This window comes from Siphateles boraxobius, unplaced genomic scaffold (assembly GCF_051911475.1).
Source record: "Siphateles boraxobius isolate OS27281-9 unplaced genomic scaffold, OSU_SipBor_1 22, whole genome shotgun sequence".
NCBI classification, from domain to species: domain Eukaryota; kingdom Metazoa; phylum Chordata; class Actinopteri; order Cypriniformes; family Leuciscidae; genus Siphateles; species Siphateles boraxobius.
In genome coordinates, this window is record NW_027508833.1 from 36209839 (window position 1) to 36225033 (window position 15195).

The 15195-nt window shown below is 36.9% G+C and overlaps 2 protein-coding genes across 5 annotated transcripts; one reads left to right on the plus strand and one right to left on the minus strand.

Moving 5' to 3' along the window:
- Window positions 1–60: 60 nt before the first annotated feature.
- LOC143747290 (fibroleukin) lies at window positions 61–11600 on the minus strand. 2 transcript variants are annotated; one of them, XM_077239965.1, is made up of 7 exons: window positions 11487–11600; window positions 8512–9095; window positions 4489–4723; window positions 3028–3165; window positions 2752–2934; window positions 1334–1529; window positions 61–1238 (listed from the first exon to the last, which is right to left on the minus strand). In XM_077239965.1, exons 2-7 carry the CDS (start codon window positions 8908–8910, stop codon window positions 1148–1150), a joined length of 1242 nt encoding a protein of 413 aa, XP_077096080.1. In that variant the 5' UTR covers window positions 8911–9095; window positions 11487–11600; the 3' UTR covers window positions 61–1147. The 2 variants fall into 2 exon arrangements, with proteins under 2 accessions (XP_077096080.1, XP_077096079.1); XM_077239964.1 differs by having other exon boundaries at window positions 339–1238; window positions 2718–2934.
- On the plus strand, window positions 9683–15116 carry pomca (proopiomelanocortin a). 3 transcript variants are annotated; one of them, XM_077239967.1, is made up of 4 exons: window positions 9683–9806; window positions 13019–13185; window positions 13419–13549; window positions 14488–15116. In XM_077239967.1, exons 3-4 carry the CDS (start codon window positions 13421–13423, stop codon window positions 14977–14979), a joined length of 621 nt encoding a protein of 206 aa, XP_077096082.1. In that variant the 5' UTR covers window positions 9683–9806; window positions 13019–13185; window positions 13419–13420; the 3' UTR covers window positions 14980–15116. The 3 variants fall into 3 exon arrangements, with proteins under 3 accessions (XP_077096082.1, XP_077096083.1, XP_077096081.1); XM_077239968.1 differs by lacking the exon at window positions 13019–13185; XM_077239966.1 differs by lacking the exon at window positions 9683–9806 and having other exon boundaries at window positions 12622–13185.
- The last annotated feature ends 79 nt before the right edge of the window (window positions 15117–15195 follow it).

A 15195-nucleotide genomic window follows, 5' to 3' on the forward strand; every position in this document is an offset into this window, starting at 1 on the left:
TGTGTGAAAATCTGTTTCATTCCTTTAAACAAGGGGCCGCATACATTTTGACTGTATTTTTCCTTTCATTTTTGACTATAATTAATTTTGTCTCTCTTCTGAGACTTTGTAAGAACAAAATACTATGCAAATATTCATCAAATTATGTGATGCCCCTCAAACCCTCTTTTATTCCAGTGCCATGTTCATTTGCTGATCTGTTCCACCCTTCCTGTTAGTGTGTGATAGGCAGAAAGTGTCTTTATGGATGGTGCAGATATGTTTATCTCATGGCAAAGAAGTCTGAAGAACACAGAAAGTCAGCTGTATATAATAAAGCAATACATTTGTCAAGAACTAAGACATTTTTATACATTCTCAAAGAAGTTACAAAATGTAAACAATGTTGTGAAATATACATTTAGGCATTAAAAGGATGTACATTTTGGGATTATTTGAGTTTACATTAAACTCTACATTACACAGAATTATTGAGGCTTAAACAGCAAACATATTTACATGTGCCATGTGTGAAAGGATATTTATTAATAGTGCTTTCTCAAATGTTCTCATAAACCTCTGGGCCTGGTTGCGACAAAACCTCTTATGATTCTGATCGAGAGTACCCTTACGATTATTAAACATAATAATTAAACATAATACTTTTTTTATTATTAAGATTGTTTTTTAATTTCTTTTATTATGATGATTGAATTTATTTCATTTTTACATTGCAAAATTTAGATGGATGAATTAAAAAGGTTTCTTAAACTTAAGGGGTTTGTTTCAACTGGGCCCTAGTATCTTAAAAAGATTTCCTCTGAATATTTCTATCCAACAAAGTAAATGTACAGTAACACCAATTAAAATATATTAACCTCTGAATCATTTCTAATGAATGATTATCCAAATAAATGTTTTGTGCAAGTTAAAAAATGATTGATAATCTAATACATATTGTTTTATAAGATTATCAGACATGATTATACAGAATGAGAAATTTGGATATTTTATCATGGATATTCAGTTGGGACTTTCCATTTAACCACAGTTTACATACAGAGAACCAGTGATGTCACGACAGTGTTGTTTTACACAGGCCTAAAGCTGTGTTATGGAGAGAGGCGGGGCTTGTATATCCGTGGGCGGATCATCATGCTCACCTTCTTCAAGGAGTAGTAATCCGAGTCCTTCCATGAGTACCACACAATCCCATCAGGCCCCAGAAGATTCTTCCCTTTGGCAGAGTAACGCCCCCCCTGGTGGTCAAGATAAACACAGGACACAGTTAAGATGGTTGAGCTCATATTTTACATCTTGGAATGATTTCGTTTGTCCTTCATTTGTATACGACCTTATAATACACTCCATTGAGGTTGGCAAAGAAGCACTGATGGTACCACCAGCCTCCGTGAGATATCTCGGCACAGATGTCACCTGTGTCTGGAGTCCTGAAGCTTTGCTTGTCGTGGTACCAACCGAACGAGTCCTCGACTGTACCACTGAATCCTGATACATGGAGACGGTAGTGGTTGTCCTCGTTCTCAATCCTGCCGAAGCATGAAAGCTATTTTTGCTTGAGTTGTTTACAAAAATACATCTCATTGTCACCCCCCTCATTGTCAAAGCACCTGTAAGGACCTTATTTTCCTGGGGGGGGGGGGGGGGGGGGGGGGGGGGGGAATATGATGCTTAAATTATTATAATTTAGTATTAATATTTTGCATTTTAACATTTGATCATTTGAATATTTAATTAATGTAATATTACTATTGTGTTTTAAAATTATTTCAAATATTTTATTACATTTAATAAATATTATTGAAGTATGGAAGCTTGTTTCCGCCACAGAAATGAAAATAAAAATAGTAATCTCATTATTCTCAACACAAAACAAAAAATCCATATTGCAAGATATAAACTCGCAAATTGGGAGAATTGTGAATATACAATATACTGTATATACTCTAAATTGTGAGATATAAACTTGGAATTGCGAGGGGTAAAAAGTCAGAATCGTGAGATAAACTCGCAACAGTGAGAATTATGTAAACTCTGATTTGCAAGAAATAAAGTCTGAACTGCAAGATATAAACTCGCAATTGGGAGAAAAACATCAGAATTGGGATTATATCTTGCAATTCAGCCTTTTTCTCTGAATTCTGAACTATAAACTTGGAACACCGAAATCTCACAATTCTGACTTTTTTCTCATGTTTTACATAAGTTGAGCAATTTTCAACTTTTTAATATATATTATACAAGATTCAACTAATTCAGTTTAATTTAATTTAAGTTGAAATTACTTAAACATCTAAGCTGTACTTAGGCAGCAACTTTTTTTTACAGTGAATTGCAAGTTATAAAAAAAAGTAAGAATTGTGAGATAAAAAGTTGTTATTACCCTGTTTAAAAACTCGTTATAAAGTTATAAACTCGGAATTGATGGTTATAAAGTCTGAATTGTGAGATATAAATGTGCAAGTCTAAAAAAAGAGTCAGAATTGTGAGACATAAGCTTGCAATTGCGGGATAAAAAGTCGCAATTTTTTTTTCCATTCCTTAGCGGAAACAAGCTTCCATGTTATTACTATTATTAAAAATTGTAATTTGTTTCTCATTTAAATCTATTAATAATATATAATATTATTAAAATATGATTCAATTATTTTATCAACTAAAATTAAAAAGTAAGTGTTCTTAGTTGAAATATTCAGACCATCTTTCCATATGTTTACCAGAAGTTCTGGTACAGTGCGTGTTTGTGCTTGCCATTCCAGTCCTCGAGTTCAATGCGAAGGGAATACTCTCCCTGGCTGGAGATGTCATGGATGTGGTCATTTCCCAGCCAGAATTCTGCACGCAGATCTCCGAAACCATCCCTGTATTCTGTCCATTTGCGGTTAAAATTGACCTTTCCATCCTGCCGACGTTGAAACATGGTCCATCCACCTCCTGGTCCAAAGAATGATTCTTTAATTTCAAATAACAGCCTCTAATGCTCATAATTTAACCTGCCAATGAACACTTTATTAGAAAAATGCAAACCTTGAGTTTCCATATCACAATAAACGTCCACTGGAGTCGATCCCAATGAGGGGACAACAGTAAAAATCCCAGATCGGTGGACTCCATTGTAGTACAGTGATGCACAGTCAATTGGACAGTTTCTTACATGCTGAACCTCTGAGGAAACAAATACTAAATCAAATCAAGCTATTGTTACAAAAGTCAAAATATTTCAGTACTGAGTTATATAGCATACTTTTCAACTATGCGAGTTATATTTCTTCAATCAGCATCGGTTAAATGAACCGTTAAAGGTGCAGTGTGTGACTTTTAGCAACATCCAGCGGTTCGGTTGCGAGTTTACACTAAGGGCTCAGCCCACCGCTCACCCCTCCCTTTCGAAGAAGCTACGGTGGCTAAAACGGGACAAACATCGTCGTCTGAGACGGCAGAGAATAGCCAGAGTAAACCAAGTTTCTGTACCACAGTCCATTACAAACCACATCATGGATAAAGTTTACAAAGCCATAGTCAGGTGAGGATCAAGGGTCTTAATACGTAATATAATAATAGTAATTAGTTGATTGTCTCACGAACGTAACCAGCACATTTCTCCCCACATAGCAAGTCCATAATACAGCGAGGGAGAAGAACCACATGAAACTATGCAACTATATATTTTTTCTAACAGGGTAGTAAAAGTTTAGCTGGCTAATATGAGCTGTTACTGTGGCTGAGCTGGTTAAAGCGTTAAGCCTTGTTTATACTGGACGCGTCCGCATGAACCCAAAGGTGGCGCGCGCGCCTCCGCATCCCCTAGACACCATTTACTACACACTAGTAATAGGCTTTTTTTCTTGGATTTTCAAAACTCGATCGACTTAAAATGCTTCCAAGATCGACGGGTTGGTGATTCCTGTAACTGTTTTAAGGTCAATGACAAGAGTACTAATCAGCTGTCTCAGAAACGTAACTAACCAGCACATTTATCCCCACATAGCAAAGCCATAACACAGCGAGGGAGAAGAATTAAGTTACATGAAACAATCCCACTACATATTTTACACCACTGACAAGGGAAAAGTCACTACTCACGGTGTCTATGGCTAGCTTCTAGCTTTCTGCGGCTTCTCTTTCAAGGTAGTGACGAAACGCGCTCTGTAACGCTGTTTGTTCGCTGTCGGCTACGGTAGAAACATGACGTTACAATATGTCTACCTTCATAGAAGGGGATTCCCGCGCCTATGTAGATATAAATGCCTCATTCTAAGGTAATAAAAACATTATGGCTTATTAAGTAAGTTCTTTATACACCACTGAACACATAGTTATGGATGTCATATTGCATTTCTGTTAATAGATACTCAAAATATTTACACATTGCACCTTTAACCCAAAAATGACAAATTCTGTCATCATTTACTATGATTTCAATGATCTAACAATGACTTTCTCAAAATGTTACTTCCCTGTAAGCTCTTCAGTACCTATATTGCTGACCTGGGTGAAGGGTATCTTGGGCGCTGAGAAGCGGGCTTGTGCGGATGATATTGATCATACAGCCAGGATTGCGCCTCACACGCTCTACTATCATAGTGAGGTTGCGAATCTGTGTTTGCATGTCATAGATGAGTGACCCGTGGATGTGCAGCAGAGCATTGGCCTCTTCATAGATCTGCTGCAGCGTGTGAAAGCGGTGCTCTAAAGACGAGTTTATTCCATACTTCTCCTCGCTCTGCCAGCACAGAGAAATAACACTCAGCAATTCAAAGCACAAAGTTCAAATGGGAAAACAAATGGAAAACTAACACAGATACAGTGGAAGATTAATCTGGTAACATTGTCCTTTTAGCGATTTGAAAGTTTTGTGAAAATTATTTAAAAAATGCTGCCACTGACTGACAATTTTTTTTTTAAAATGCTGGCGGGGAAAGAGTTAATTTAGTGCCTTTTTTGAAGAAAGCAAATCTCTGAATCATGATTTGATTGACTTGTTAGCTCAGTAAAAAGTAAATGGGAAAACACTTTTTTGAGTAAATGACCTGAGAAAGATCTAAATGTTCTTTGATGGTCTAATTGAAATTGTAAAAAGTGAAATGTATTCATTTTGGTTGGAAGAGTAAGAGCACAAGCATTCCGTGTAAAAGACCCAAATCACCCACAGTACTCGAAAATAGAAGAAGAACAACTAGTAGCTTCTTTATTTAAAATGTATTTTAACATTGTCAACCTGGGAATGATGAAAGAAAATAGGCCATTTCCTCTTCAGTATAAAGGCCAAACAAACCTCTGTTATTGAATTACAATGTATAGCTGTTTCAAGAGGCTCTAGACAATTGATATCAACGAGAAACTACATTGTTTGGTGTTGTTAACAATAATAAGAAACATACATTCATATACAATTAACTGCTTGCACATATTTCTCTTGTACAAGAATGAAAAGCATTGTTGGGAATGTGCTCACTACTGATCATGTGTCTATTGGACAGGTTCCAGCACTAATCCAGTAATTGATCAGGGTTAAGGAGGCATTAGCACAGTGCACTACCAAAACATTTGTCTCTGCACAATATGGAGGTGTAGTACAGCTGTTAATATGTAACGTGTGATATACTTTGCTTAGCAAATAAACAATGAAAAATACTTAATTCGTAATAATCCTGGGTTGCTGTGGACACACAGGTTTGTTTATGCATTAAACTCATGGCCATGAGGAAAGGATGTTGTTCTCTCAACATAGGATCTCAAGGCCACGACTTCAAAAAAATTATCTTGTGGCCAAATGGTAATGTGTCGTGGTCTCGACAAAGTTAAGTGAACCGAACATGTGACTTCCCTTCTTTTAACTCAAGTGGTTGAGGGAAGTTTATGTGGATAGGCCCTCGTCTCCTCGATTTGGACCGTTGTAGCGAGTCTATAGCCTACACTTCAAGCAGCTCTATTGGTGCGTTCAAGTCATCTCGTAAAGATCGTATTCATGAGTTGAGCGCACATGAACGCCACCACGATGTGGTAAATACGAGTGGGAAACTTGCGGTTTTCTTTAAGCCCCGATCTTTACGAGTTGGGGGCGTGTCACTGATGCTGCGTTCCAGGCAGGTTTTTGAGCACGTAAATCACGACTTCAAACCACGACTCACGACTTTGTAGCGTTCCAGGCCAGTCACGCCAAACTACAGGAGCGCAATATACTTATTTTTTCAGAGACACATAACATTGTAATACATAATCGTGTTTGTATTATTATCATTATTATATTATTATTAATTTGACTGAAACGTTATATTGTCCTAAAGTGTATTCTCACCGTGTACCGCCTGTTGTTTTGTATGGTTTCGCGGGCTATGTGACGTCAGAGCTCGTAACTGGGAGTACATCGATCTAGTACGAGTTCACGGGTGGGAAGTCACGGGTTTGACTGCCGTTCCAGTGCACTTTCACGGGTATAAGGTTGGAAAAACACGGGTTACAGGTTGCCTGGAACGCGGCATGAGAAACATGTTGTAATACCACAATACTTAAAGGTATTTAGCAGTGATATTGCTAGACATTTTTTTTAATTAAAAACATAAAAAACCAAAGCACACCTGATGCACATTTCTTTGTACTTCATTTTCTAGAACCAGAGTCTAAGAAACCTGCTCTATTTTTGTGTCATTAATTAAGAGAAAGTAGGCCTACACCGCCGCCTTTACTCCGACGAAAGTGACTTGAACGCACATCATAAACACGACTTCCCACCTCGTAAGTACGAACTTCCCAGGAGGACTTGAACGCACCATATATCCCACAATTCAACTTGATGGTGACTTCACAGCAGATCGTGCTTAACTGTAGAGTATGATATATTGATTATTTCGAGAATTAATCGCATAGTGTATAATATATTACTTATGTTGAGATTTAATCGCATAATATGTGTAGCCACCTAATGTTTATACTATTGATTTTTAGGAATTTTTTCTCCAACAAATATTTTTGCACCAATGCTATTTTTCTATATATCCTAATCATTTGTTAACAAACATGAATTCATTACTTCAATTAGCTCATTGTTTCTGCCTTAAATTATTACATTGTTTAAATTAAATGCATAACTTGGATACAGTCACCTCTGATAACAGATCACTCTAAATTGTTATGTAGACATGCATTTTCTGTAAAGCTGCTTTTAAAAAACAATATGCATTGTGAAAACGCTATACAAATAAATGTGAATTGAATTTAATATACCTATATGATTTTATATATTTTCTCCAACAACTTATATGCATATAGAATGGTGCATAAAACAAATTCATTAGTAAAAAAGGGTTTACATAATAAATCTGCTCAGTAGTGAATTCCAAGTGATCAAGCGCTTAGAGTGTTCCCTTTAAACCTTATGCACCAACTCCGCCAGTAGTGGGCACTCACATTCGAGTCCATGAGACAGAACGAAGTTAGCGAGTGAAGGGCATACAGATTTGGATTGGAACGCAGCCAATGTTTAACCTTTTATGCCCTTCCCTAACTAACTTTCTTCCGTCTCGTTAACTCAGATGTACGTCATCGCTTAAAGTTGCATGAGTGCCTACTACTTGCGGAACCCTTGCAATGTTTTTAAATGAAACGCACTATGCCCTTGATAACTTGGAATCTGCTATGCACTTCCCTCATTGACTTGACGAAGTTGAACGCACTTCAAAATGTTGGTGAGGATTCCCCCAGGGGGAAGTGCTTAGGGAAGTTTGTGAGTGTAATAAAAGTGGAGTTAAACACAGCTCTAGAATGCTGTATCATACACAATAAAGCTGGAAAAGATGCGAGATGCGAGAACAACCGTCAAACACATAAATCTAGCGCATGTTTACATAGTAAAACAATGGAAAACCAGTGCAGTGTAATGCAAAAACGTGTTCTGAGTGCACAGCCCCTTAAGGTCTAGAAATGCGTTATTTATAAGTCGAACTTCTTTTAACGTTAGCTCCTCCGTTTTAGAACGGCGTGTCATGTGTGAGACTCAACAAGAGACGTGAGACGCAAGCGCATCGGTCAATATGTCCCAATAATGCTCTGGGTGTCATGACGTCCAAGAACCGAGAACTGTTTCATATCTCAGAACCCAGATAGCACAAGTCTATTTGATGTGATATTTACACCTGGAAGACGTATTTTTAAGAGTGTTTGCTCATCTGCAATACGTCTATAGGACGTTTCCTGTCAGATGTCAAATAGACGTTTAGAAGATGTCTTTAAGATGTAATGATTTAGAATGCATGTTAAACTGACATCTTCTAAACGTCTATTTGACATCTGACAGGAAACTTCCTATAGACGTATTGCAGATGAGCAAACACTCTTAAAAATACGTCTTCCAGATATAAATATCACATCAAATAGACTTGTGCTATCTGGGAAATGACCCATTTTACTTTTAAAATATAGGATGACATAAGAAACATATGATGGAATAAAGGAAGGTGCTTGAAACATAGAAACACACTTTAGTCCTACTTAGTTAAAGCTTGTAGCTCTTACCTGCAACTCCAGCACTTTGATGCGATGCCTGTGACTCCTCAGCTCCTCTTGAAGCTCTGAGATGGTCTCTTTCAGGTCCTGCATCTGCTGCTTGCGTTCTTCATTCTCACGCAGCCAGTAGGAGACCTCATCTGTACAGCGGAACATGTCGGGACACCGCTGTTCCTCCAGCTGGGGTAATGTGGCTATTAAACGACACTGTCCATTTGGCATCACTTCATTGCTGTATTCACCACACTGCATTAGTCCACTGCTAACTTGATGTGTGTTAGTCTGAGAAGTGTCTGTTTTAGGAAAGTCTGTGGATTTAGACTCTTCAACAGCGTCTTTGGATTTGACAACAAGAAATTGGGCCCATGCTGCCCAGAGAAACAAATAATACAGCAGACACAACCTCATTCTGCAAAAGACTGAAGTTCTCCAGAAAAGTAAGGACTAGGGAGTGAAATCCTCATCAGACTCTGAAACCTGTTTGGGTTCTCAGACTGGTAAAGCTTATTTCCTCATGGTTTAATGATGCCACTAGACCTCTCTGGAGAAGATGGGAAGCAATTGAGATCCTAAACAGATTGCCACCCAGCATTCTGCGTAAAGAAACAATAGAATAAATGGGTAAATGGTGACGCTCATTAAAAATATATAAAAATGCAATTCATAAATGTCTTGAATAGACAATATAATTTCTTTGAATATGCTGGGAGGGGATGTTCGGTTCACTTAGATAGCCAGTGAATGGATTGTAAAGACTTTGATAAGATGTAGGCCTATATATATAATAGGCCTGTAAAAATATTAAATAAAAAAGGTCAGTAGGCTAAATGGATTTAAAAGACTGGTGGATGCTATAGATAAATGTACACGGCATATTATTTGAACATTTATTGATAACAACGTCATTCATGGTGCTATAGCCTAAGCACCACAACGTGCAATATAATAGGCAATATGTTAATATAATAATTTCTTAATTCTTATGATAAAAAAATGTCTAATTCATTTTCTTAATTAAATAGGAATTTCTAACGATATTCTGACCGAACCGAAAAAACGCTATACAGCACCCGTAGGTATCGCGCTACTCTCATGGCCTACCGAACGCGCCCTGCAATAAGCTCCACGTTTTGTTACTTTCGATTAGAATTATGTCCATTTTATCACGAAATTCAAACAGTGCCGTTTTGACTCTGTTTAGTGTGGCGTGACAGATCAGGGCGCCTCAGTTTAAGCAACAGCGCACGCGGACCACGAGTGAACGCAATCATCTCTTCCTAATAAACATGAATGAACAACTGAAGGTATGTTGAATGATACAAACTTACTTAGGCCTATATCTCGTGTAATCGCTCAATCAGGGTTTCAACGGCGGAAAGACATCCATAAAACAGCTTGTAAACAATATCCCACGTAGCATTATGCAAGCAAGTCATTCAGTGCCCACAGATTCAGCTAGAGAAATTGAACTCTATTGCTAAATATATTAGCCTATATATTCATTATATTTATTTAACCTGTTAGTGATGTCTTGTGGATGTCATCATCCTTAAGAAACTCTTATTCGTTTAAAATCAGAAACACAATTTGTTCAGTAAACCAGTGTTAAAAAAAAGAAGCAATTTTATGGTTAGTTTTGTCGAAAATTGGGTTAGGTTAGGTTGTAAAACCTGTGTGGTGCAATTAATAATAATTATAATAATAATAGTAATAATATATACGTGTTATATGAAAATATGGAAAAGTCTGTATCAATGAAGAATAGTTTTCTATAAACATTGATGATTCCTGAACATTTATAAATTATGTGAAGTTTGTAGCAGTATTTTTGTAGAAGTACAAATATAAGCTAGATGTAATATCTTGACTATATCTGTAAAGTGGTTATGTGCGTACTAATATATAGCTAGTCCATTCACTTAATAATGAAATGTCAGTGATTCTACATTAATATCCGATAATGGTACTGGGCCTATAGTGTGTACAGTTGTGTAGCCCAGCAGTCTTTAAAGGTGCAGTGTGTGATTTTTAGCGGCATCTAGTGGTGAGGTTACGAATTGCAACCAACAAAAGTTACGGTGGCAGACAGGAAAATATGTCATCGTCTGAGACAGTAGAGAGTAGCCAGTTCAGCAATGAGGTTTCTTTACAAGGATAAATTAAGAAATTATGTTTACTTAATTATTCAGTAAAACTATATGTTATTGCGAATATTATTGTTACTTGTTCATCATTGTGTCAGTGTTTTATTCGCTGAACTAAGCTTGCTTCCTTGCATGAAGAGCAACATAGTAACGAAACGCGTTTGTCCATTTATTGCTCCTGTAGAAACATGTCGGCGCATTTCAATGTAAGGGAACCGCGGTGTATGTACTGTAGATAGAAACTGCTCATTCTAATACAAATATAATGGTTCATTAAGTAAGGTCTTTATACATCACTGAAAACGTATTTTTCAAAGTAGTGACGAAACGCTCTGTAGCGATGTTTGTTCGCTGTCGGCTACGGTAGAAATGACGACACAATATGTCGACCTCCATAGAAGGGGGCGCCCGCGGTTATGGAGATATAAATGTCTCATTCTAAGGTAATAAAAACATAACGGTTCATTATGATATTATATACACCACTGAAAACATAGTTATGGATCTTATGTTGCATTTCTGTCAATAGATCCACAGAAATATTACACATTGCACCTTTAAGAACTGGTTTAACAATAATATTAACATAATTTATGATCTGTTGTTTCAAAATTATTATTTCTATTTTGAAAGATTACAGTTTCGCCCTTAAAGTGCATTGAAAGATCATTAGATGTACAACACGTCCTTCAACATTACTGCATGATCATGTAACTGAGAACAGATGCAACTTTACAGATGCACACATCGTTCATGAGCATAATGAATCCTGAAATTCCAAAGGCTAAAATAAAATGCAAATGAAAAATAATCAAGTGAACAAATGAGATAAGCAGTTACCTTTCGCCAGCAGGCAAATCTCCTTGTAATTAGGAATGTGTCAAGAAAGTATATGTCCCTCTCTTTCTCTCACTGTATAGGAAATGCTGTGCTGTGAACAGTGTTACAATGGGCTGACAGACATCTTATCCTCTAAATCTTCTCTAATAGGATTACATTCACTGTGCAGTGTGGGTGAATATACAGCCTGTAAAATATATGCTTTGCATTTTTACTTATTGTTAGGTTTACCTGGATGTTGGATTTTTTTCCTAATTAAATATCAATTGAATATCTAAAAATGTCTACAACTGTGACTTTATCATGGGCATGATCACGATTATTTTTTTTTTACACTATTTATTATGTTTATTTGTTATTAGCAATAATTGGCATTTATCTGGAAAAAAATACATTTAATGTAACACTTCATTTATTTTATTTAAAAATACAGGAGCAAAATTTGCATACACACTTTAGAATCCGGAACCTCTTTTTTTCAGTGTTTCATTTCTATGATCTCAAGTTTAAACTTTTTTTTTTGTATAACCAATGTTTTCTGTCTTAAAGTGGATTAGGTGCAGGAATACTGTTAATGTTGCTGTTTAAGGCATACAAGATAAGATAAAAATGCTATATAGCTATAGCTTCCAGAGGATTTTACAATCATGCAGGGTGGCAGTTTGAAATAATGTTAATATAACAACCGAACAAAATAAAATAATTATTATATTTATTGTGATTGTATAATAGTTTTTTAACTGTAAACTATGCATGTTACATAGTCAAATGTAACTAATGCAAATAATTTCATTTATTTTGTTGTATTTGTAATATATGTTAATAAAAATAAATATAACAAAAATAACAAAAACAAGAATTAAATATAATATAAATATATAAAAACAATATACAGTGAAATTATGAACTGTATGTTTAAAAATGTTGAATTGGTTTTGCTTAAATTACTCACATTTTTATTCAATATTTTCTGCTAATATTAATTGCTCTTTATTTCTCCCTGAAAAGTTTGGCCCATATTTACCGTAATTGTTGGCACAAATACAGCAATAAAACCATGTATATAATTCCATGATTTTATGTTTTGTATTTGTCTGCTCAACCTAATCTGCTACTGGCATTCAGTCATATCAAAACATGTTAATGGTAATTATGAACCTTTGTTCTGCTTGTACGCAAACTGTGAACACATCCAGATGGCTTCCTCGTTCAAATCCCTCACCTTCCAATTCATTTCCACACAAGATTAGCACCTGTGTGCCCTTACACCAAAAAACACATGCCCTATAATTGATTTGAAGTGCATTTTAACATTTAATCACCAAAGTCATGTAAACTGACACATATGCCCTTAAACTTAATGAAAAATACCATAATGATTTGATAAGCCAGACATCAGAATGAAGGTATGGTCCTAATCCTGCACTCATTCACAAATGACTTTTAACTGTTGACTGACAATCTTTGATGGATTACTCATCTGTACCGTGGATGATGCGCCGGGGTTTCCAACCTGCACCACCCATTAAAAGTGACAGAGTTTGGTGTCCTTGAGGAACTGACGCACAGATAGCTTATAAAAGACAACTAGACGAGGATCTCAGACATCAGAGACAAGCAAACGCGCACATAACCAGACCCATCAGAGAATCTCAGGAGAAAAGAACTTTGGTTCGGTGGACTTCTTTCTGCACTACAGGTGGGTAAAAAAATTCATGCAGTGAGGTTCGGTTCACTTTGAACATTTTTGATTGGTTTGGTTTTTGCACTTCTGATAATTCATGTTTATTTGTTTTACTATAAAGTGTTATTTCACAGACATGCATTCTGTTCATAATGTCCTTTGAATTCTGGTGTGCAATGAAATAATCCTTTCGTTCTTATGTATTTTATTGTGAGTACTGCCATGTTATTAATATTATGTTTTATCAGACATGGTGAGGATGCTGTGTCCTGCTTGGCTCTTGGCTCTGGCTGTACTGTGTGCGGGCGGCTGTGAAGTTAGAGCTCAGTGTTGGGAAAACACTCGATGCAGAGACCTCAACACTGAGGAGAGCATCTTGGTGAGTTACAGTATTCCTTGCACGACTGCTTTTCAGTTCACAAATTCAAATTGTGCCGTAGATACTTATTGATTATTAGTGGTGCTTGCTAAAGCAAATATTACCATTGCTAACACTTAGAATTAGGAATTTGATCAAATCACAACTCTATTCCTTGGCTTGCTGAAAAGAGGTGTGCTATAATTGATTGATCGATTTATACTTAGCAAAAGATAGAACAGCAATACACTCCAAAAACCCTACACACTAGACGTGTTCTATACCTTTATATTGACATAATGGTTACACCAAATAACACCAATTTTATGTGTATTATTTTCAGCGAAAATGTGTACCCTATTTTAATGGCCCTGTCATTATTAAAGTGCCCACGTAAATTTAAATCATGTAAATACATTTACTCTGCCTGAAACTCTCTGTTTTAGTTCTGTCCATTTAAAGTTTAAAGACCGCCTAACCGAAAGCCTTGTCTGCTCTGATTGGTCAGCCAGCAGCTGTAAATAGTATTAATGTGCATTCACACATACGAGATTCCAACTTGTAAAAAGCGTTCACATCCTCATTGAACTCGTAATTACAGCTTGTAAACTGGGAATTTTCTGAGAGCACCTACTTGTGCCACCTAACATCTGCAGATTTATTTGGCCATTGATAGTATTGCCATAGAAAGCATAATTTCCAATCCGAGGATGTGAACCGCTTTGAGTGCATGTATTGCCATATCTAAATTACGGTAAATACGATATACGATAATAATAGGTGCCATTTAAATAGCTTCTCTGATTGGTCTTTTTGTATTTTACATTTGCTGAAAAAGGCATGAAATGTTGTTATATATTTTTTTTTTTACCATAAAATTATTTAAAAACAACACCATACCACTTGCATTTTCTTTGGAGATTTTTTAAATGTAAAGTACTTCTTTTGCTCTTTCTAAGAAATGCATACAGCTATGCAAGTCTGATCTGACAGATGAAACCCCCGTCTACCCCGGAGAAAGCCATTTGCAGCCTCCCGAGCTGGAGCAAAACGAGGTCCTCGCAGCCCTGTCCCCGGTTGCCCTCGCACCTGAGCACAAGCGCTCTTACTCCATGGAGCATTTCCGCTGGGGGAAGCCGGTGGGTCGCAAGCGCCGGCCCATCAAGGTGTACACGAACGGCGTGGAGGAGGAATCCGCTGAGACTCTCCCGGCTGAGATGAGGCGTGAGCTGGCAACCAACGAGGTCGACTATCCACAGGAGGAGAACGCTTTAAATCAGCAGAAGAAGAAGGACAGCTCCTACAAAATGACACATTTCCGCTGGAGCAGCCCGCCTGCTAGCAAACGCTACGGAGGCTTCATGAAGTCCTGGGACGAGCGCAGTCAGAAACCCCTTCTCACACTCTTCAAAAACGTCATAAACAAAGAGCACCAGAGGAAGGACCAGTGAGGGGATTTTAATGAGACGGGGGGAGAGGAGTTAATGAGAGGGTCTTATGCATAGTCAAACAAAAGAGGGTGGGTGATGTTAACAATAGCACTTAATTCTTGATGCTTTAGAGTTTATTCACATTGTATTCAACAATAAATCCTGAATTCTGTACATAGAAATGCTGTGGTGATTAAATATTGGTTTAGAAGCTAAAGGAACAGCAATTTTAGATTA

What these genes read in the sequence shown, in the direction of transcription:
- LOC143747290 (XM_077239964.1), bottom strand. Translation starts at nt 8,910, where the DNA reads ATGAGGTTGTGTCTGCTGTATTATTTGTTTCTCTGGGCAGCATGGGCC. An exon ending in CCAAGATACCCTTCACCCAG is followed by an intron (nt 3,166 to 4,488) that starts GTCAGCAATATA and finishes TTGTTTCCTCAG; the next exon opens with AGGTTCAGCATGTAAGAAAC. An exon ending in TTGTGATATGGAAACTCAAG is followed by an intron (nt 2,935 to 3,027) that starts GTTTGCATTTTT and finishes TCTTTGGACCAG; the next exon opens with GAGGTGGATGGACCATGTTT.
- pomca (XM_077239967.1), top strand. Translation starts at nt 13,421, where the DNA reads ATGGTGAGGATGCTGTGTCCTGCTTGGCTCTTGGCTCTGGCTGTACTG. An exon ending in ACACTGAGGAGAGCATCTTG is followed by an intron (nt 13,550 to 14,487) that starts GTGAGTTACAGT and finishes GCTCTTTCTAAG; the next exon opens with AAATGCATACAGCTATGCAA.